Source organism: Rana temporaria, chromosome 3 (assembly GCF_905171775.1).
Source record: "Rana temporaria chromosome 3, aRanTem1.1, whole genome shotgun sequence".
NCBI lineage: Eukaryota > Metazoa > Chordata > Amphibia > Anura > Ranidae > Rana > Rana temporaria.
The window spans coordinates 124,720,640-124,745,651 of NC_053491.1; the positions used below are offsets into that span (position 1 = coordinate 124,720,640).

Sequence of the window (25,012 nt, forward strand, 5' to 3'; positions counted from 1 at the left end):
AATTGGGAAGTTTGATTGAGAAGCAAAGCCAACCTAAAAATTTCAAAGGAGAAGTAAAGAACTTCAGAAGACTTTGAGTGTCTATATCAGTGAATCTCTTGGTCTATTGATTATTTGGACATGCCGTTTTTATTGAAGCATTACATGCTTATTTTTTGTACAAACAGCATCTGATCCACATTTAAAAAGGCAAGAACAAGCATGCAAACTTAGTTAACCCATATCAACCTTAAATAATCTCGCTCTGATCTGACAAAGCTAAAATGTTGTAATCTGTCACCAGTTACTGGTTAGTCATGCCTTCCTGTTTTCGAACAAGACCTGTGACTTATGTGTGTCCTTGTTCAAAAATGTCAGAGCAGTCCATTTATTTTTTTTATTTTTTTAGGTCATACACATCTTTATAAATGTTTTTTTTTATTTTATTATTTATAAATACAATCCTCCTACATCTTTCTGAATCATTTTAAATCGAATTGCTTTCTGAGTAAAACTTGTCACTGTAAATGGCTGCCATGTAGGTTACTACATAGAAGTAATTATACCTATTTCATGCCACTTGTCACTGCAGTTCTGAAGCATCATAAATTAATCTATGACTGTTTTGGGATAATTTGTATGCTTTTCACCAGAAATAACTTTTTCTGCTTTATTATTTTGTTTAAAATCCCTTGCGTTTGTTCACAAATTATAGCTAGGGCTAATGTACACAAAATAGTCTTAAATCCCCTAGCAAAATCTATTTAATAAACTAGAAGCACAAATATCTCCCTTTAGTTTGAGGATAAAACAAGCCTAAAAGATGAACCAGAAAGCAGCTTGTTCCTTAGGAAGGATGAACAACGCAGCTGGAAGTAGACATAGGGGTCATATCTTCTACATGTGTTTTTGGCTCATTTTCAAAGTGGCTCCTTGACAACCATGTCCTTACTGATGCTTAGAGTCCTGAGCCTGTAACATTTTTGCTAGAGGACATTGTATGTTCAGTACAGATGGAAGGAATCTGAAAACAGAAAAGCATTGAGCTGATAATGCAGATTGAATTGCTTAAAATCCCTTCTTGGCCTGGTCATACTTTCTGTGCATGCTGGCAATGTCTCTTATCTTAGATGGTACTACTCTATCTATATTTATATCCATATGCATAAAAATGTAAGTTTTAGCTATGAAGAAGCACTAAGGCATAGTGCGAAACGTCAGCTTTCCTTTTGTTGTGCTGTTTTTTGCTGTGGCATGTATTTTGTGATTTTTAATTAAAGGATGAGTTTTTTTGGAGTGCGGCTGTCCCAGCTTTTTTCCTTCATCCTAACCTGCATTTTGATTGCACTGCCTGCACCCTTGGCTCGGACCACAGGAATCAGATTACCTGGTTCTCTTTGAGCGGTTACCCACTCTCTCATTGCATAAAAATGTAAATTGCTTCACCCACATGTTCCCTACAGAAGATCCTCTGTGTCCTACAAACACGTAGGGAGCAACACCTTGTAATAGCCCTGCCAAGGCCGGACATAATTAACCTATTCTTTTTCATAGAATGCATGTTGCCAAATTTTAATAGTGTTGTTGTAACAGTGCCATGTTGCTCCTTTTCACGTTTAAGTAAAACGTTGGAGAAAACAGTCACTGTAATGTCTAATGTTCTTTTCTTTTCCTATAGTGGTTGTAAACCTCAGACATGAAATGTAAACAAATCACATATTTGTATAGGGGTTTCTGGCCTCTCTCTAAAGCACTAAGTATGATTCCTCTATGCTGCCTCGTTCCTCTGTTAAAAGCATGAGTCACTTCTGACAAGGTGATGGAGGAGGGAGCTCCAACATAGAGCCTGTGGTTCATATCCTCAACTCTTCATCATTTCTGTGTAGGATGAGAAGAGGTGTGTGTCCCTTCCCTCCAATCAGGCTCAGAGCTCTTCTCCCTATGCTGGGAAGTGTGTGAATTCAGATCCCTGCCTCCTGCTCCGTGCTGCTGAGAGATGCTGAGAAATTATGTGTAAATTGTGTATTTTAAAAGACTGTAGAGAACAGATGAATTCAGATAAATAGGTAAATCCTCATGTAGGAGGATTTGTTTCATCTCTGTGTATCACCTGAGGTTAGTCACAGTGGGTGCATCTAAGAGTTTTTATCCAATTTATTTAGATACATAGAACTTTATTGAACACTGTAAAGGTAACTGAAAATGCTAATTGCTTAACTGCCAGGTCTTTTATGCCCATATATTCTGGCATAAGAGTTACTGACATGAAACAAGCATACAGATAAGGACTGAACTTGTCCTGGACACTACAAACTTGCATGCTTCCAAGTATGTGAGGTTTAACAGTTTGCAGTATGTAGATCAGCATAAAGGCAAACATGTCCTATCTTCAGTAGGGGATCAGCAATGCCATATGTTTCCAATAATTTATTTACATGAACACAAATGTATCAGTGTGACCCTCTCCAATAGACAAACTTTACTTCACTTGTAGTGTGAACCGTCAATTCGCTGCTTGAGCCTTTGGTGGCCATGCTGGTCACTATTTACAATGTATATGGAGAAATCTTCAATGTACTGCACTGATTCTGGGTTACAAGTTTTAATAGAAAGCTTTTCTGCCTTCTTATAGGTAACTGCACTAGAAAAATTCCCATGCAGGCACTATAGGGCTTTAGTGAAGGTCCTTACACCTGCCTTTCAGTTCTGTGATCTTATTCAGACAGCACTATGAATGTACTTTTTTCAAGATAATACTACATACTATTTGTACTTAATTGACAGGATCATGGGGGAAGCATAGCTATCTTTACACAACCACCACCCCCCCCCCCCCCCACTACCTGGCCTTCAGAGGAAAAATCAAAACCCATCTCTTCTGAGGGCAAAAAGTTTACTTAGGGAATGGATACTAAGTGCCCAGAGGCAATTCAGTTTGCATGTGTTGCGCTATATACGTTTCTCACTCACTCCCCCCCACCTCCAACAAGGTATTTTGCTATAGGGCTTAGCTGTATCAAGCATTCCCACGGGTTACCATACATCAATATGCATAATGCAAATTAAAAGTAAGAGCTGAGACTTGCTGACAAAGTGCATACCACAGGATTACCTATTGTGTGAGCCTGCTACAGGTAAATTGATCTTGCTATGCTTTATAGAGAACTACTAGCCATAGTAGCACTCGCAACACTTTAAAGTGAACTTGACCTATTCTGAATGTTTTTAAGGTAGCAACAGTAGTTTGGGTTTCTTGGGACCAATGTAACCTGAAGTTGGACTGAACATTAAGGTAACATTGGACCTAAGAAACTCACATGAGGGCAGGGCTTGAGATGAAGACATGCTTTTCCCAAAACAAAGCCCAAACCCCCTGTCATTAAACTAGTAAATGTGTAAGCCTCTTCTGCCTACTTACAGTTGAATGACAGTGAGTAGTACTTTATATCAGGTGAGGTGGAGCCTAAAGTTGGACCCTAAAGAAATTCATTAAAGCGTAATTAAAACCAATGATTTAATGGTTTCCCAAAACAGTTACATTCAAATGATGCCTTGAATGATAACTGTTACCATTACTAATGTGCTCATGTCAGCTCTCAACTGTCAAGTGATCAAATAGATGGTGTCATAGCTGATCAAATGTGCAGTACCATGGCAACTGCAGATTAAACAGAGGCTAAGGTGGCATCTTCCTTGGCTGTGAAGGATAGAAGGGTATAGTTTTGCTTTAACCCTAATTTTAGGCATGTTAAGATTCCATGTGCAGGGCTTGGGATACAAGGGCTCTACAGGTACACAGTGCATTTTTAAAACTAGCATAGGTAAATGCAGACACTATAAGGTTTCTGCACTTTAGCGCTGTTGTTACCTAAGAAATTATTTTACTCTCAAATGTCTTTAGCAGTTACCTCACAGTAGGTATAATTTCAAACTGAGCTCTTTACACTCATTTTGGATTCTTTTTCAGAACAAGAATGTAAGACTAGTTAAATCACTGATAAAAGCAGAAAAATGTAGGTTAACTACACTTTAACTATCTACTGTAGGCAATAAACATCTACAATAAGTTTTCTAAAGTGTTCTGAATATCCCATATCTCTGCCTTCGTTATAGGCAATCTCCTTGGGAAAAGGAAAAATGCATAGCTAGCCTGAGCAAATGTGTTTTTAATTCAACAAGGGCGATTCAGAATGTGTTTTGTTATGTTAGGGTGGAAAAAATGCTGCTTGGAAACTAATGCAATAGAAAAACAGGGACGTATAATCTGAAGTTCCAAAGACTTGTCAGAATGACTGTGATCATTAGACAGAAAATATAGCTAGCTCTCAGCCCCTGCAGCCAAGAGACATTTTCCATGCAGCTGTGTGTGTGTTGTCAGAAAAAAAAAAAAAGATGGAACTTCAAATTATGTAAGAAGATGAGTAGAATTCTGAGTGCAATATATTGTTTTAGAGCTTAAGCATGTACAACAGCTTATACTTTCTCTATTTTATTGTCACAATGTTCTAATTTTTGTTTTTTAAAGCGGTTGTATAGTCCCATTTTTTTTCTTCTGTAAGGCAAAAGTCATAATGAGCTAGTATGCACCGCATACTTGCTCGTTATGAAATACTTACCTCAGAACGAGGCGTCGGTAAATCACCTGGTCCACGCCAAGGTAGCTGGCATGTTGTCTTGGCGTGTCTTCCGGGTATCGCGGATCCAACGTTTTGAGTGGCTGGAGCCGCAATGTCATCACTCATGCGTGCAGGAGACTTCTTTCCGGCAAGGTCTGGCGTCTGCCGGGCCTTCAGCCGAGAATCCCCTGTGCGCATGCACCATTGCATTCAGCGGCTCATTGCAGGGGGAAAATCTCCTAAATCGTAAAGATTTAGGAGATTTTGTTTTACCTACAGATAAGCCTTATTATAGGCTTATCTGTAGGTAAAGGTTACAAAAAAGACTATACAACCGCTTTAATATGTGAATGTGTGATGCTCTGTAATTATGACCTGATAACATTTTTGACTGTGGTTATGTTCTGCTTTCAAACACTAAGGCCGCGTACACACGATAGGATCGCCAGAGGAAAACGGTCTGAAGGACCGTTTTCATCAGTCTAAATCTATTGTGTGTAGGCCCCATAGGTAATTTAACCCTTGGTCAAAAAAAATTGAACTTGCTTTAAAATTGAACCGATGGACGCCTAACCGATAGCTCAAAACCAATCGTTAGTATGCAAAAGCATTGGTTAAAAACCTGCGCATGCTCAGAATCAAGTCGACGCATGCTTGGAAGCATTGAACTTCATTTTTTTCAGCACGTCGTTGTGTTTTACGTCACCGCGTTCTGACACGATCGGTTTTTGAACTGATGGTGTGTACGCACGACGGACCATCAGTCAGCTTCATCGGTTAACTTCAGACCGTTTTCATCGGATGGACTGATCATGTGTACGCGGCCTAAGGCTGAATGCACAATTCTCTTCTCTTGTGCACTGCAATAATTAAAGGATAACTCTACCTTTATCGATATGTTACTATATATTTGTGGTATAACATGTCGCTAGTCTTCCCCCGAGCCCCTCCCCCTCCCCTGGGACAGCATGTGGGTTCCTTTCTTCCCTGCAGCCACTATCACTTTTAAAATCAGTGCAGCTATGTAGGGCACTGCCCACACACTAGCATTATTAAGTCTCAGAGGTCTGTGAATGAATTAACTACAAGTCCCTTCTTCTCACTTTTAGCTCTAAATGAAACACGGGTGCCATAATCAGTGCACTTATGACACTTTCTCCACTTCTCCAACTGAAAGCCTGTACAGAGGTACAGGCAGAGAGCTGGAGGAATAGTAAGCAGGAGCATAAAATTGCCCCTGCAATCCACAGATCACTGGTGCAATGCTTTGCAGGCTCCTGTGGAGTAAATAATAAATGCATAGAAGCATGAAAAGACTATGGGAACCAAGCCATTCAAATAAAACAGAATTATGGTTAGGCATTCACCCACTTAACCCCAAAAGTAGAGAGGTGGAGCTCAGTGGCTAATTAACATAGAAAAAACACTATGCCAAAAGACGATAGGTATAGAAAACTACCACTACATATAGCCTCTGAGATATAGTGTCTGAAAAAAAATATTATCTACAGTTATCAAATTATTTTATTTATTACAAAATGAATCAATGAACCAAAGACAAATCACAACACCATCGATCCTTCACCAAACACCATCCATAGACAACATTGTCTGGGGACAAACAGGACAAACAGACAAACAAACAAGCAAGACGTCTAGACACTACACATTTATCTGCAATGGAAACCATGCAAAAGTACTGCAAGTCGCAATAAAAAAAAATGAGCAGACACTGCCAGAGGCCCACAGTCCTGATATGGATAATCCTAGGGACTGTGGTATGTGGCTGAGGTACACACGGGATGGAACACTGTACAGTGGCTTGTTGGTGGATGGTATAAATAAACCCTGCACACTGATCAGAGGAAATACAGAAAATATGTAGACAGTATGGATAGTCACTCAAAGAGCAAAGGTTAGTTCCCAGCGTGAGTACAGTTTAGCAGAGATGACCATCTAGAGCATAAAGTACCTTGATTCGTTATAAAGATGTGAAGCTCTGCCAATGGAACCAAGTGGTGAGCTGTAGGTGTACGAAAGGCAAATCCACTTTGCACTACAAGTGCAAAGTGAACTTAAAATTGCACTGAAAGTGCACTTGGAAGTGCAGTCACTGTAAATTTGAGGGTTAGCTCTAAAATGAGGGGAAGTTCTGCTGATTTTATTATCCAATCATGTGCAAGCTAAAATGCTGTTTTTTATTTTCCTTGCATGTCCCCCTCAGGTATACAGCGACTGCACTTCCAAGTGCACTTTCACTTGTAGTGCAAAGTGGATTTGCCTTTTGTAAATATGAGATCCTCCATAGTAGATGCACATGCATTATAATAGATAGGCAGAGATCAGATGAGGCTGGAGGGAGCCCACCCCTCCTTAATTACACAGGGGCACACTGGATACCCAGCATAGAGCACAATTTCAGCGAAGGTGTCCATTGTGTCCCGTCACCAGTATTCTAACAGTACAGATAAATGGCCACTGTCCATACCTATAACTGGCCTTTGCAGCAAGGAGGACATGGAAGGGTGACGCATGTCAAACAAAGAAAAATTTCCAGCTCAATTTACCAACCAGCCTGCAGCTTCCCAGATTGACTAGATAAGGCAGTGGAAAAAAAAGGTAAAGAAAATTAAGAGCAACGATCCTTATATCCCTATTATATCCCTCCTAAACCCAACTGCTTCTTGCATAAAAATAAATAATGTAAAATATTGAAACAAACCAGCTATATCAGAGACTTTTTCTTGCTACCTTTATACCGTCTTGAGTTTGGAACTTAGGGAGTGATGGAAAAGGTAATAAGCTGCATGATGCTATAGTCTACGTTTACCTAGGTACATGGTGTTTGTTAATACCGAATGGAAATATGCTGCTGATAAACCCCTAGCTACAGTTTGGGCCTCCTTCTGTTACACTACTGCATTTGTCTGATAAGCTTTAGTAAGAGGTTTAGGAAAGAAGAAAATTTTGAACAGCTATAAGAAGGGAGCACTCAAAGAGGGAACAGCTGTCAGGGCCGAGAAGATGAAAATACAAGAAAGTCTAAGATTAAAGAAAGCAAGGCCCCAGGCATTATCTCTTCTATTACAATGAAATTCCACAGTCCTTTCCCCTCCATTTTGTGTATCCATTTGAGATGTGATTGCTTTGCCGTGGTATGTGAGTCTTGTTGCAGCTTGTTTATGGAAAGTGCACAAAGCTGATCTAATCTGATTAGATGTATTAGGGGATTTATCATAGTTTATTCGAGCACAGAAGCATTATATTTATTGTCAAATGAATACACAAACACACAAAAATGTATATGTCAGCTTGAACTTAAGTGGACTTGTATATACTTTGTTGCTGGTGCCTTTTTCAAATGTTATATACCTTTTCAGGAAACGATATTGAAACAAAATGAGAGACAGAAGAACACACACAACACAAGAAAATGATTGCCTAAGTGCAGCCAAAATAAAAAAACATAAAAATAAACACAAGGGACATACATTGCAGTCAGTAAGATGTGTCCCTTGTTGATGCCTTTTCTTTAAAGCAGAGGTTCACCCAAAAATCAACTTTCTGCCATTAGATCCAGCATACTGCTGACATCTGCAGTATGCTGTTTTTTTTTCTTTTTTTTTGTACTTATCGTTTTATCAGCCGTTGTTATCTGGCTTCCGAGCGGGGATTTCTGCGGGGAATAGGCGTTCCTAAGCCAATCAGATTTGATTGACGGGCTGCTAAAGCGTGTCACGCCTTCCGAAAATACCCAAAGTGTTTACGGCGCTATACGGCGCCTGCCGTGTAGAGCTGACTGCGTAGGCGCCGTAAACACCCGAGTGTCACGTTGGGTATTTTTGGAAGGCGTGACGCGCTTTAGCAGCCCGTCAATCAACTCCGCTTGGCTTAGGAATGCCTATACCCGGAAGGAATCCCCGCTCGGAGCTGGATAACAACGGCTGATAAAACGATAAGTACAAAAAAAAAAACAGCATACTGCAGATGTCAGCAGTATGCTGGATCTAATGGCAGAAAGTTGATTTTTGGGTGAACCCCCGCTTTAAGGTGTAATCCTCCTCTGCCCATGTTCTCCTCCACCCCTGCTGCCATAATCTTCCACTGAGGCAGGGTTTAATATAACAAAAGGACTGTCACAGGCTCTTATGCACATCATTTCCTTCCAGCTGCTGTAATCATAGAAGCTGTACTACACAATTTTTTAAAACCTCAACCAACCTTGGGTAAAATAAGGAGCAATGCCCGGAAGTGATGATGGGCTATGTCCCCACCCGGACACAGTTTGTTCCCAATAGGGGTGTCCGGATTGACTGGTGGCATGTCCGGTATTACCAATGGGTTTACCAAAAGGTACCCATGAGTTATCTTTACTGCTTTTTTAATACCTATTTTGACTATGTTAAGTCGCACTCATATGTACCTATAAGAACAGACATTGAACAAAGCCTTATTTGAATGTTTGAATGATTGTAATCATATTTTTTTTAATCTTAAAAAAAATATGTTAAAAAAAATAATAATTTTAGGCATGTTACTAAGGCCAGCCATACATGCTTCGAATCTTGGCCAGTTCAGTAGGAACCGACATAGCTCCAAACCGTTAATGGGCAGGCTAAACGTACCAAGTTTATTGATCGATTTACTGGGGTAAAACCAGCCTGCTGGATTCTCTTACGATTATGCTATAGCGACTAGCAATAATCACTGTCTTCTCCCAACGGGGACAACTTCCCCTGACCACCCGCTGGGAGCAAACAATTGCACGGTCTGTGTTGATTGGGAGATTGTGCACATTTCTTTCCTGTATCCCATGTTTGCAGAAAAGACGTTTGCCCCGTATATGGCCGGTCTTACTTAGAATTCATTATGATAAGATTCCTTAACAGTACTAACTGCTTCGTAGGTTATGCAATGTATTTCTGAGTAGCTAGCAATAAATGTGAGCTACAGTCACTGATGTAAGAGAGAAACACTCTTGGAATATGTTTCCTCCATCTCGTTCCTAAGCCACATGTGTGCTGATGGCTGAAAAAAAAAATAATAGCTCCACTAATACAGTAGTGCTGAGTGTGTTTTGATGTCTTTTTCACTGGTTCACCTGTCAGTCTTGATTATCCAAGTGATGACATCCCGCACTATACACAAAACTTTAATACTAGCTCGAGAGTTCATCAAATATTTTGAAAAGTATTATACACTTTAAGGTGGTTTCGGAAACAATGACTGGGTGGCAATGAGAAATGTGAGATACAAGATTTTTAAAAAAAATGTGCCTACGAAAGCTTCCAGGAAATCCCAGATAAGCACTATGCCAAAATACTTTTTTTCAAAATATAAACCCAGCCAATTTTTTTCTTTCAGGGTTGTATCAGTTAGTGGGGAGTTCAAACCTCTTTCAAGTTTTTATTGGTTGTGTCCCCATTGAGGAGATTTCATCTCTATCCCTGTACTAGTATCACTAGGACAAGAAGTGAGGAGAAATCTCCATCTAGCTCTTTCGCTGTTCTGATGACAACAATGTTCCCCATGCCATAGTTCCCAAATGCGATTGTGAACCTCCATTTTGTCCTGTATTTTAGCAGTCAGTTTTTGTCTATCAACTCCACATCCTAGCATACAAGGCATCTGAGGAGGGAGTGGAGTGTTTTTTTTTTCCAATTTAGAGCTATAAGGCAGTGCGCAGCAGTCAAAATATGGCGCAGCAGCTTCTTTTAGGGTTTAGAAATTTTTAGGGGGGTGGTAAGCCCAACAGGAAAAATGTTGGTGGCATTGGGATAGATACCTCAAAAAAGTGACCCAGCAGACAGCTGCAATATATATGGAAGAGGGTACCCTTATCCCTGTGGCAATGCCAACAAGGTTCAGAACTAGTAGGATAGATGGTGTGGAGTACATCTAGTATCAGGTACCAAAAGTAAATCATTTTATACGCGTTTCCTTACAGAGGGTACATAGGGAGCTTTTAGCTGCCTGAGACCAGACCACCTGCCACGCCTCCAGAGGAATTTCCTCACCTAGTACCCTCCCCCATCAGAGCATGTAAGAGTGTTTACCTTGATCTTGAATGAAATAGGCATTCAATATCTGGTAAATGTCGGAAATCAGTCCGGAGGGCGAGGAGAAGAGAATTGCAAAGTTCTGGTTATGGTGTGGGCATAATGGCAAATCTGCAGGTATCCATAAAGACCTGTCGAGGCAGATCAAATGTATCCTGAAGTTCATTAAATGGCAATAATTTATGAGACCTGGGGTCCATCAAACGGCCAAATGGAGGTTCCTCGATGCCCAAGGAAAGGACATCAGGAGCATTTTGCACAGTTTATTTTTAATTTAATATTTTTTTTATGATGCAAGTGCAGTTGCTGCAGAGCTCAGTAAATGAGATGAAACTTCACTTTGCAAAGGAACACAAGGAAGGAAAATGTAAAAAAAAATGTTGCTGCTTGCATATGATTGGATAATGGACGTCAGCAGAGCTTCCTCTTATTTACTAAGATTTGGAGTGCAAAGTCTATTTAGTAAATCCACCTGAATGTGCTTACTGAAGATTCAATATACTTCCCGCTTTAAGTAGATATTATTGTTTCCCTTTTGTCCCTTGTTAACTCTGCATATTTGCTGATTCAAATATTTCTTTTTTTTTTATATGCCCTTTGGTATCTTCATGTGCAAAAATAGCAACATTAAACATTAAGCTGGAAAAAAAAGAACTAGGTGCTCAGCATTAACGAGACCATCGTGATTCTGAGCATTCCACCGACACCTCATCACAGGTGGATGCCTACATTCTGCCATTGATTAGGAGCTTTCTGCCTCCTGATCACAGATAGCTATTTATGGTAGCAGCCACTCAAGGGAATGAAAGCAGGAAAATGGAAGTGAGAGAAAAAAAACTTGATTCCAAACAGTCCTCAGATAATACATTGTCTAGATCTGTACAATATATCAACAAAGGGTGAGGGCTCTTATCTGCTTTTTGTCATTGAAATATAGAACACTGCTTTCTTGATAAAAGCATTCACATTAAGGTTTTTGTTCAATGTTTCTAACACCTTTTGGCATTATTTCACTGTCACACAATATGATCTCTTTGTCTTAAACTGAATGAAATCAATGTATTGTATACAAATATGGTTTGTATGTGGTTCTTTCAACCCAACACTTTTTCTTTCTCTATTTATTTTGTAACAAAAGAAAAAGAACACTAGGGCCACATTTGCAATCTTGGTGCAAGCTTTTATCTCAGGATATTGGTCTTGCTCCCTCCAAAAAAGTTTGGAAATGTTTATGTGAATGGGGAATCACATGGCTAATGGCCTTTGTTAACTTTATCGAAGTGAGCTCATGCTACTGCTACTGCTACTACTTGATGAGCAAATTCTGAAAATGTGGATTGGTTGTGCATTGGCTAAACTTTATAAAAGCTACTGAATCTCCTAAATTCAAAATTATTCCAAACCAGAAATGTAATTAACCGCTAGACAACCAGCTGCCCCAGATATACAGTGGCAGGCTGGCATGGCTGTGCAAATGGCCGCAGCTGTACGTTGCTTGTATAAGACGTCATAGCAAGCACATGCATGCCGTGTGTCCCCGGAGCCGATGCACATGCCCGGCGGGTGAGATGACTGGGCGAGAACCGGGATCTGTGTGTGTAAACACACAAATCCCGGTTCTCTCAGGGGAGAGGAGACTGATCGTGTGCTCATACTAAGTATGAACACCAATCTCTCTCCTCCCCTAGTCAGTCCCATCCCCCTACAGTTAGAACACACCTTGGAAACACAGTTAACCCCTTGATTGCCCCCTAGTGTTAACTTCTTCTCTGCCAGTGACATTTATACAGTAATCAATCACTATTTTTAGCTCTGATCGCTGTATAAATGTCAATGGTCCCAAATTAGTGTCAAAAGTGTCTGATCTGTCCGCCGCAATGTCGCAGTCTTGATAAAAATCACAGATCACCACCATTACTAGTAAAACAAATACATATATCTATCCCTATTTTATAGACGCTATAACTTTTGCGCAAACCAATCAATATACGCTTATTGCGTTTTTTTTTACCAAAAATATGTAGAAGAATACATATCAGCCTAAACTGAGGGAAAATATATATATATATATATATATATATATATATATATATATATATATATATATATATATATATATATATATATATATATATATATATTTTAAATGGGGATATTTATTATAGCAAAATCTACAAAATATTGTTTTTTTTTTCAAAATTTATGCTTTTTTTGTTCATAGTGCAAAAAATAAAAACTGCAGAGGTGATCAAATACTAGAAAAAGAAAGCTCAATTTGTGTGGAAAAAGGGACATACATTTTGTTTGGGTACAGCATCACAGGACTGCGCAATTGTCAGTTAAAGCGACACAGTGCCGTATTGCAAAAAAATGGCCTGATCAGGAAGGGGGCAAATACTTGAAGAGGTTAATGCCAATTCATATCCAACCCAGGTCGCAAAACAAAGTGTGTATTTTAAAGTAGCAAACAATGTGCAGATTGTTTTGGGGAGCTCCTGACATCCCTGATGGGACGCCTGATGGGATGATGGGCCAAATAAGAGCCACTTTAAAAATCTTACCATGTATGTTTAGATAGAAGGGTCCTGGTGGCATTGGCAGTCAAGTGAAGTGTGTACATACACTAGGAGAAGAAGAAGGCAGAAACGTCATTTGAGTAAAACATTCATGGTTTTCTCCAAGTAGTACTTTGTAACTCTATAACACCAAAAAATAAAACTGAAGCTCGGATTTGGATTTTATTTAAATTTAAGGTAATCTAAGGTAATCTGAAATTCAGAATACCCTGTTGTTCAGAGGCTACGAGGATTTCATTCAATGTGCACCAGACTGCGGATGTTTTCCTGCATTAGACCCTAAACTAAGAATGTTCCTCCTGGAAAAAATATTCAGTTTCAAAGGTTTTGTGACTGCAGGTTGCTCAGCACATGAAATATTTTTGTATGCTTTTCTCCCATTGTGCTTAGCAAATTTCATTGTGTTTGTGAGATTTACAGAGTTTAAAAGGATAATGCTGAGATGTAGACTACAAACAGGTGACCAGCATCTTATACCTTTGTGGGGCATTGGCATTTTGTACATAACAAAAAATCACATTTTGGGCATAGGCAACATAGAATTATGGCACTCCAGCCCTACAAATCAAAAGTAAACAAAACAGGCAGACCATCAGTATCTATGGCAAGCACCTGTGCAAGGGCATTTTTGAGAAAGATCTTGGCATCTAAAAGGATCGAAATGCACCCTGGCCATATGCATTTTTTTTTGTATTTATGAATGTTATTAATGTAAAATGTGGTCACTAATGCTGCATGAATACTCCAAAAAGTGCTAAAGTCATAATTTGCGATTCCAATCTTTTTTTGCTGTCCAGATCCCAAAGAACATCACAAGCGTTTGTTAATACAGACCCCACATTTTATGAAGCATTATTTTCTATCGCCGAAAGTTCATCCAACATTAAAAGCAGGTACATGGAAAAAAAGTTCACTTTGCATATTTATAACTAATTTTCTGTGTTTTGTCTATGCATCTTCCTTAGTAATATGGGATTGATCAAAAAAAAAAAAAGTTTGCATAGATATTTGAATAGTGAAAGTTATCACTACCAAACGTAATTAAGCCAAGGTTATTACTACCAAACGTAATAAAAGAATTGAAGGATTATGGTGATCTTACAAACTTTAAGATAAACCCTACAAAAACAATAATATTGAATTTAGGAATAGAGAAGAAAGAGGCAGCTGCTTTACAACAGGAATTCACGTTTTCCTGTGAGCCAAAAGCACTAACATACTTGGAAATTAAATTAACTCCTACTATAGAAAAAATATATTAAAGTAAAGTAAGTAAAAGTAGATATAAAAATACCTATCGAGGAGACCTATCTCCTGGATGATAAGGATAAATCTGTTAAAAATGGTGATCCTACCAAAAATTCTATATAAATTCCAAATGCTCCCGATAGGGATACATCAATGTTTTTTTTAAATTATGAAAACAATAATTTTGAAATATATTTGGCAGAATAAAAAAGTAAGTAGTGGGCTCCTATCTAGGAAAAAAAGAAAGGAGGTTTAGCGGTCCCTGATGTTAAAAGATACTATATGGCGGTAATAATTGCAAGGTTATTAGAATGGGGAAACACAAGCACAAATAAGAGATGGGTAAAAATGGAAAACACATTGCACATGACACAGTTAGGGAAAAATATCTGGATACCACCTAAAAACAGAACACTTAACTGCGACAAACATGAGTTAACTAAAACGGTCTTCAAAGTATGGGATAAACTATATCAACGGGAAAAGTGGAAATAAAACTCCCCAATAATCTTGTTGACGGGAACAAGTTTTTTTATCCCAGGTAATGGGACACGGATGGGGAGACACATGGGAAATGCACAATTAACCCTCCTAGCGGTATTCCCGAGTCTGACTCGGGGTGAGAATTTTATACCAAAAGCGGTAACCCCGAGTCAGACTCGGGCTTGCCTCGCTGCAGCAGCAGACAAAGTTACTTACCTTGTCCCTGGATCCAGCGATGCCACCGCTCTGTGTGAGCGAGCGGGACCTCGCTCGATTCACACAGTGTCCTCCTGTGCCGCCGATCTCCGTTCCCTGCGACGTTACGACGCACGGGAGTAGAGAATGGGGCCAAATTCAAAAACGTAAACAAACACATTACATACAGTATACTGTAATCTTATAGATTACAGTACTGTATGTAAAAAAAACACACACCCCTTGTCCCTAGTGGTCTGCCCAGTGCTCTACATGTACTTTTATATAATAAAAACTGTTTTTTCTGCCTGCAAACTGTAGATTGTCCATAGCAACCAAAAGTGTCCCTTTATGTCAAAAATGGTTTTAGAGCAGCTAGAAAACAGCGATAATAAATTATAATCACTTGCATAATTGTGCGATAGCGATTTGTGGGGAAATTCGTAATAAAAAAATAAAAGTAATGACAGCGAAAATTCTGCAACTGAGCAAATTTCAGTGATTTTGAGTTGATTACATTATTGAATAATTTTTATTATAATTATATTATTACTTGTTATAATTATTTATAATTATTTATTATATTATAAAATATGATTTTGTTTTTAAAAAAATGTCATACCCGGGATGCCTACTAGTCTCTTGTTTGGTCAGATTTAAGTGAGTTATTCCTAAGAATTACAGACCTACAGTATAAAACGCCAAATTTCCTTGCAAATAATGGTACCGCTTTCAGCACCTTTTTTCTGAAATAATCATACCGCCAGGGAGGTTAAAAGATGTAGTGACACAAGGGCAAATAAGGACAAGCTTAGATCTAAAAACAATGCACGGGCGGCAGCAGGTAAGCGAGTGGGAATATCTGCAACTTAAGCACTAGGTAAGTAAAATCCCTCAACCAATTAGAGAAGAGAAATCACTGAACCTAATTGAAAAACTTTGCAATATCAAAACGCCTTTGAAACATAGAATCTCTCAAATGTATGATATATTAACAGAATTAGAAGGAAGGGGGCTCTACCCTATATAGAGAAATGGGAACAAGACTTAGCAGTAAAGTTAGACAAATGATAGAAGCAGTCTATAACTATGCAACAGATATCACTACTATAGAAGCCAACTATAAGTGTTAGGTAAGATGGCATCTGACCCCCGAAAGAATTAATACATTTCAGCCAAGCAGGTCCCCCCAGTGTCGGAGAGAGTGTAAACAAAAGGGAACAACAGTACACATCTGGTGGGAGTGCCCAAAAAAAAAACCAAATTTAAAAATGTGAAAATATCAGATCGTGGGGGGAGGTAAATAAATATAGGATGTCTGTAAGATTTTACAATGTTTATGCATTCAGTAATGTATCTGAAAATATTCCTAAAATAAAATAAAGTTTAAATAAAAAATTAAATAAAAAAATGAATAGTGGAAGTGCATATACATGTATTCTGTGTGCATGGGGCAAAGACAAAAACAAATGAGGCTATATCTTGCACTGTCCCAATGTAAATAATTGATTTATGCACAAAATACCACATTTGGCTTCTAGATGTTGCTATCAGTATCAAAAGGATTTCTTATAACACTTTGCTCCATCTAGTGGCCAAATGCAGTAGTTTCTGTTTAAAATCAATGCTTTACATTCAAACGTCCCAGGGTATAGTCTAGTTATGTTGTTTCTTGTGCCCCATTCGGCACGTAAGAAGTGTACATACACTTTCAACGGTGGAATGACTACGCAAATTCTGTATATATCAACTGCTGGTTCAACAACCATATCAAGACGGCATTTGCAGATACTCATGCAATAGTGATCTATTTTAGTAAAAATAATGAGGGGCTGGAGCAGCTGTGCATGCAACCAATCAGCTTCAATTTTAAATTTGTTCAGTTAAGCTTTGAAAATGAAAGATAGAAGCTGATTGGGTTCCAAAGATTCTGGCTTCTCTAGCTTAATTTTTTTTTCCCAACAACAAGTTTTTTTATTGAAGAGCACCATATACAACTGCTGTTACCTATCTGCAAAAAAGAAAAAAAATATATAATATATATATATATATATATATATATATATATATATATATATATATATATATATATATATATTTACACACACATATATATGAATGCACAATGGTTAAAAAAAACTACACAATGGTTAAAAAAAAAAAATATATATATATATATATACACACACACACACACACACATATATGAATACACAATGGTTATAGTTTTTAGACTTGTAAATGTAGAGGTTCTATTAAAGTCAATAGGAGAACATTTGTAATGAAACAGTAGAAAGAAACACATGGAGTAAGGGATATAGGGATGTGTGATCCTGAGATTTTGGCCATAAGCCTTGAGATGTAACTAAAATCCCTGAGTCTCAAGATCAGACCGGCTCCAAGGTATGCCAACCAGTGAAACACACGTTATAAATAACATTTCAACATATATCTGATTCAGCTACCTGAAAAACTAGTACAGTTGTGCAGCTGTATGTTTGCATACAGTATGAGATCCACAAATTGATGATTTCTCTATAAATATTCAGATGATTATTTTCATTAAATCATTTAGGCTCAGAATTGCCCAGAGCATCTAGTACTTTCTTTATTGATAAGGATCTGGAGCCATTTGCCTGTTTATATCTTCTCCGCTTGTCAATCTCCTGGACAAGACATTGAAGAACTGTTTCACTCATATGAGCTCTGGCTACTGGCTAGCTTCAGGGTTTATCCCTCCAATGACAGTCTAGTGACAGGACAAGAGTCTCCTGAGAAGAAACAGCAAGGCCCTTACAGAGTTACCCACTCTTCACTTCTGTAGTCCAGCTCAGCATTATCTTTTATTACCAATGGGTGTTTTTTTTTTTTCTTTTTTTTTCAGTAGAAACAGCTATTAAGCAGTAAAGGACTGTTTAATTGGTCATGGAGGGCTATTTTTTCCAGCTGCCAATATAGACTGTCCCATTTTACACCTGAGACTAGACATTGCAGTTAACAAATTGCTTTAATTCCCCCAGTATAATGTTTTTAATAGGTGTAACACACACACCGCTTTATAAAAAAAACAGTTTATTATTGTTATAGCCCTACAAGTCTGACAGCATTTTTTTTCCCTCCTATAACTAAAATCACTGCTGAATCTTTCCTATAATAACACTGCTTTTAGTGACATTAGTTGTCAGAATGTCCATTCCTGTGTAATTGTTCCATTTTTTTATAAATAAATATTTTCTGAGTTAAACCACAGGGGCATTTGTTGTGGAGCAGCAAAGAAATATAAGAATGATGCAGAAAAATATATTGGTACATAAAGCATACGCATGTGTTTAAATACATTTATTTGAAAATGCAACTTGTACAAAATACATATATGAATGAATGAATGAATGAATGAAAAACTTATATAGCGCGGCACATGCGAACTGAATTCACGTGTTTTATATGCTTTACAGCATACTGCAACATTTTTTTTTTAAATAAAAAAATAAAATCCACCCGTAGCATAGTTGTTTAGTAAAAAATAACAATGCCCATAGTTACCAAGCAATTTAAACTGTCAGGCCTGCAGTACAGGTTTAAAATCATACATTGTAATTCGTTTTGATGAGCAATAACTTTTTTTTCTATTAGCACACTTTTCATTTAAAAGCCACATGGAGCCCTGGTTCACACTGGGTACGATTTGGAACGATTTGAGATGCGATTTGACATGTCAAATCGCATCTCAAATCGGCGGCAATTGTCGGCAATGGCACTGTCCTAATCAGTGCGACGCCGCATCTGCGATTTCAAAAAGTAGTTCCTGTACTACTTTTTGCGATTTCGGGCCGCGATTTACATTAAATTGCGGCCAAAATCGCGGCAAATCGCGGCAAAATCGTGGCCGCAAAATCGCGGTAAAATCGCGCATTTTACCGCGATTTTAAATTCGCAGCAGTGTGAACCTAGGCGGAAAGTACATTATTTCCAGGCAAGGTCACAGAGTTTGGTAGACCCTGAGTGTTTCTAGGGGCAATGCAATGAAAGTCCCCAGACTGATAGACAGTAGCTGGCCGATGGCCAGGTCAGGCACAAATAGAGCCCAGGTTCCAGACAGGTCGATGAAGCAATGATGGACAATAGCAGACTTAATAATCTGATGATCAGAATAAGAACAGACAAGCTGGGACACAAAAAAAGCAGCCCAAACAGTGCAGAGGAATAATCCAAGCCATTTCAGGATAAGTTTACCTTTAGTAGCATGTTGACGCACAGCCACATCATTCAGTCACAGGATTCTGTGAAGAAATAAACTTAGGCCTATCCTCCACCGAAGGCAGACAGGCTTGTAGTATCAATGAACTGCAAGGGCGCTAATCAGCATGTTTACAGTTCATTTTCCCTGCCTATAGCTCAGAAACTGTCTGCCCAAAGGTATGGGTAGTGAGCTCTAGGAACCTGACACTGCACACTTGACCCACAGATTCAGGGGCAATGCTCTGCAGACTTCAGTGAAAATAAAATGAAAAAATCATATTTTGTCCTGCAAAAATATTTGCATTCATTCATTTATTTTTTTACTAGTAATGGCAGCGGTCAGCAACTTATAGTGGGACTGTGATATTGCGACAAACTAATTGGACACATAACTGACACCTTTGACACTTTTTTGGGGACCAGCGGAATTATTACAGTGATCAGTGCTAAAAATATGCACTGTCACTGTACTAATGACACTGGCTGGGAAGGGGTTAACTTTAGGGATGATCAAAGGGTTAAATGTGTACCCAGCAGGTGATTCAATGTAGTGGGGGAGGTTATTTTTACTAGTGGAAGGCATGTTTCAGTGTTCCTGCTTTACAGGAACACAGGATCCATGCCTTCTCTACTGACAGAACACAATCTGCCTTGTTTACATAGGCAGAATGCTATTTTACCTGTTTACTGAATAATCAGTGGGAGCGGTGGACATGGGGTCTCCGGGACACGCTGTGTAAAAATCCCCGGAAGTGCAGGATCGCGTATATATACGTGATCCTGCGCAGCACAGCTGCCCTGTAGCAGTAAATGTGCTATAGAATGGTCGGCAAGTGTTTAAGGTTGATTGTTACAGTCAGTTACACCTGGCTTATAGGGGTTTATTTATTTATTTTATTTATTTCAGGTACTTATATAGAGCCATCAATTTACGCAGCGCTTTACATATACATCAGTCCCTACCCTCAAGAAGCTTACAACCTAAGGTCCCTAACACACATTCATACATACTAGGGCCAATTAAGGCCGCGTACACACGATCGGTCAAAACCAATGAAAACGGACTGAAGGACCTTTTCATCGGTCCAAACCGATCGTCTGTGGGCCCCATCGGTCAGTTAACCTTCGATCAAAAAATTTAGAACTTGCTTTAAAATTTAATCGATGGTCGCCTAACCGATAAGTCAAAACCAATGGTTAGTATGCAAAAGCATGGGTTAAAAATCCATGCATGCTCAGAATCAAGTCGACACATGCTTGGAAGCATTGAACTTAGCTTTTTTCAGCACGTCGTTGTGTTTTACATCACTGCGTTCTGACACAATTGGTTTTTAACCTATGGTGTGTAGGCACATCAGACCATCAGTCAGCTTCATCGGTTAACAGATGACAACGGTCCTTCGGACCGTTCTCATCGGATGGACTGATCGTGTGCACGCGGCCTTAGACAGGATGCAGTTACCTACCAGCATGTCTTTAGAGTTTATTAATAAAAGGAAAATAAAATGCTCACTTGGCAGAGTGAATGTTCACCAGGCCTCGTAAATTTGATGAAGCTGATCCAATCTTGAGCAAGCAAAAATCCAATAGTGAAAAAATGTATTTTGAACAATATTGGGCATTCAGTAAACACAGCTTCGCAGTATTCACTATGCAAAGTAAACATTCATTTTGCAAGGTGAACATTCTCTACTCCTTTAGTAATATAACCCTATATGATTGTACATAAGAGATAAAAAGGGAGTCCTATTGTTCAGCACTACGAAGTCGGAAGCAGAGCCAGCCTATGAAATGAGCAAATATGGATGTACCTTATTATATACAAAATTGCCATCCAAATGCATGGACAGGCTTTTAAACCATCAACACTCATTGATAAGATGATTTACACTTCTACATATATATAAAAAAAAATCCAGGCTTAAAGCACTATAGCTTCCCTTTAAACAAAAGGTATAATTTTACTTACAGAGAGAAATCTGCTGTACTTCCAGCTCTTCCATAGGAATGAATGTTTAATTGTGTAATTGCTCACAGCTGTTAACAACTTTGATTACACACTGGAACCAGAGCATCCTGACCAGGAATAGGAACAGCACCGCACAGTGTTATCACCATATTTAACATGAGCGACTTGCCATATATATAGGCAGCAATGATTTAGCACCGGATTCGTTTTTTATTTCACAGTGCATGTTTCTCTGTACACATTGCTGCTTTCTTTCTGCCAATCATTTTGATGGTGGAGTTATTCAGAGCGTAGTGCTTCACATTTAAGAGCACAATGCAAGGATTTCCATTGCATGAATATGCTGATCAGTTTTTCACCTGCTGTTTATGACTTTCCTTTTTCTCTGCCCTTTGTCAGGGCTGGAAATTTGATGTTGCTTTATATTTCTACAGTACTTACATTTTTTTACCGTTACTAAAAATCTATATCTTTATCAGTCACAAAAACCTTGTAAGACACGTGCAAGATGGTTTGTTCTTTTTGGATGTAAATAAATCATTCCAAAGATACTTTTGCTGCTCGCTTTGGACTGTATTCCCCTCCAGTGTTTTTGGTGTAATGGCACCTGACATGCAGTGGGGCTAACTGCTGATTGCCTTTGCTGCACCCTTATAATAATCCTACTCCCTTTTTGTCTGCTGGCAAACCAAAAAAAGCAAAATGCAGTTTATTTCACAAATAAAAAAGTGTGTTTACAGGACAAAAAATAGATGAACAATTTACCTATAACTGCAGAACAACTAAAATATAACATACCATTTCAGTTTATCCAAAAACAAGGTTAGGCCCCATATACACGGGACGCTGCTAAACGGACGTTCAGAGGCAGTTGGATGCTTTTTTCAACTGCTCCTAAACTCATTCAATGTTATCCTATGTGACCATGTACACAGTCTCGTTTATTGACGTTTTTAGGCAGTTGCGTTTAACAGCGTTTCTTTGAAAGCAAAAAATGGGTTCAGATGCAAAAGATTTCCAAGTTTCAGACGCCGAACGCGACTAAACGCGGCTAAACGCAGTAACACACGTTTAGCAGCATTTCATTTATAGGCGTTTTTCCTTTTTGGCCATTTAAAAAAAAAAAAGGGTTTTGGTTTAAAACACTTCTAAACGCAAACACGCCAAAACGCGGCAAAACCCTGCTAAACGCGGCATGTAAACATGGCAAAACTGACGTTTTAAACGTGGGTTACTATCTGTCAAGTTTAATCATTTAGGAGCAGTTGTAAAAACGTCCCGTGTACATGGAGCCTTAGCTGCATTCCCCTCTCTCACTTCTCCCCATGTCCAGGACATTCTTGTTGTGCTCCTGTCTGGGGTACCCCAGGCTCGTTTACAAGAGGACAGCCCGGAGACTGGACGGACTGGAACCTCCAAAATCCTCATCTGTTCCATTTGCTCCTCCATTGACATTACTGGCCCCACTCCAGGCACTTTTACAACAGGACAGCCCAGAGGCTGGACAGACTGGAACCTCCAAAATCCTCATCTGTTCCATTTGCTCCTCCATTGACATTACCCCCCCCCCCCCCCCACTCCATGCACCCAACTTGATCCCCTGGCCTCCTCTACACCAACACTAACCCTAGCCCTCAGACCTTTAACACACCATACTTCATATTCCCATCACACACATTACTGGATGAGCTCTCAGATTAGGGTGCTGCAGCAACAACCAGCTGGGAACTGGTTCAAGTCACAATGTAGATATTTGCCAGCACACCATGGAACGATGTAAATAGCGTCCAAATGGATGATTTATTGCATGATCACAACACAGGAGAGTGCAACGTTTTTGAATGACACGTAGGACCCCTTTGTCAGGCATGTTCCCACACCGTGTCACACACCATGACCACTACACCTTGCTAATCAACATTATTTCTAACATTTCTAAATATTCCCAATCGGCAAACTTTTGCTAGTTTGCATAATTCGATTTGATTTACAACTTTCCATGCATGGTAACTCATGTTGATTATAAATAGCACCTTTGTTTGTCAGCCAACGCACCTGTACTTTAGGGTACTGCATGTATGTGATTACATACGTTACAATTCACTGTGTTATCGAAACAAAGTGAGTATTTTTTCATGCCTTGATGCTTATTAATGGCCCATTCAAAGTTAATGGTGGCTGCCTAATCACAGTGTGCATCAATGCATGAAAAAGCACCTTAAGGATAGGTGTTTGTTGAAATGTACAATTGTTTATGTGTGTCTAAAATGATAACTTAGCAGTTTTCGGCATGGGCTTGTTTATTTAACATGTTTAATGGACGTTGGTTCTATTTGTAATACTGAATATATCCATATTTTTTCTAAAGAACATGAGTTGTCTGATAAAATGTGTATGGTTTTATTTTGGATACACTAATTCTGTGAAAGTTAGCAGGAAGGTAAAAGGCAACATATTGGTTTGTGTTTTTTTTTTTTGTTTTTGCTTATTTTTTGTAAATGTCCATAAAAAGGTACATTTGCATAAATATATTTTTAGTACTGCTTGTTGCCAACATTATTTCAAATTTGATGGATATTACACAGAGTAAAAATGTTATGATATTACACATAATAAAAATGTTATAAGCAATGACACAGATGAGCAGCACAAATTTCTCTATAATTTTGCACTCGTTCTACGAGTAAATATAAATCATGTCTCAGTAAATTTTAATGGGGTAATTACACTAAAATACTAAAGGAACCTATACACATTTATTACTTAAGCCTGGGGACCCACTCACGTGCACTTGCAAATCTGGAGATTGCATTGGTGCAAAAAAAAAATGTATTGAAATAACATCAATATCCATCAGTGGTATTGTTTGGACACTCTTAGCTATTCAATAACCCAGTGGCTATTTATGAAGCAGGACAATGCAATACTGCAAAGTTGATTTATATAGAAGACTTGTATTTCATTTCAAGGAAAAATATATAGACAGGCAGACAAACATGTGTCTAAACATTCACAATATATGATATGTAGAACATTTGTGTATCCCAATAGATTAAAATAATCAATTAAGAATGTTTTGTGCACTGGATGCATAACCTTAGGGATTGTTGGTGCTACTGCTTCCCTTAATTATAGAAATTATGATAATGATGCAAGGCATGGGGAGGACTGGGAATATATTCCAGGGGGTTAAAACACAACTTTCTAACCTTTCATAGTAAGAACAGATTTTTCTATGCAAGCCAAGGGTGCCATTGTGCTGCATTGATTAGTAGGCATTGTAAAAGGTTGGTTTTCCTAAAGAAAATGGTTTATTGTGGTACACAGTGGTGGAACTACTTCTACAACAGTCCATGAGGCTGTTATGGGGTTCATGGCAGAGGGGGGCCTGATTGGGACAAAAGAAGGTGATGGTTGAGTCCACCATTGCCTCAAATCATTTAAACACTCCCTCTGCCAGTGCTTCTGCTAGCAACTCTGGCTCCATGTGTATTAACCTTGGAACTAGAGGAGTGTTCTCCTCCCAGCAGCTGCTCTAATTTCTCAGCACTGACATGCTCGGTGGCAGGAGACTGGAGTGTCTGCACATATACTGTACAAAGGTGTGAACTTGCCATGGATACATTGCCAATCATCTGCAAATGTGTT

The 25,012-nt window shown here is 38.7% G+C and overlaps 1 protein-coding gene across 23 annotated transcripts in view; it reads left to right on the top strand.

Moving 5' to 3' along the window:
* Nucleotides 1-25,012, top strand: part of CELF2 (CUGBP Elav-like family member 2) — a 702,444-nt gene that overhangs the window by 131,680 nt on the left and 545,752 nt on the right. For 13 of the 23 annotated variants that reach the window (XM_040343368.1, XM_040343357.1, XM_040343358.1 and 10 more), the window contains exon 2: nucleotides 14,028-14,123. The exons of the other annotated variants lie outside the window; for them this stretch is intronic. In XM_040343368.1, the coding sequence (XP_040199302.1) occupies nucleotides 14,028-14,123 (96 nt within the window). The remainder of the gene's footprint in view (nucleotides 1-14,027; nucleotides 14,124-25,012) is intronic. 23 annotated transcript variants of the gene reach the window in all.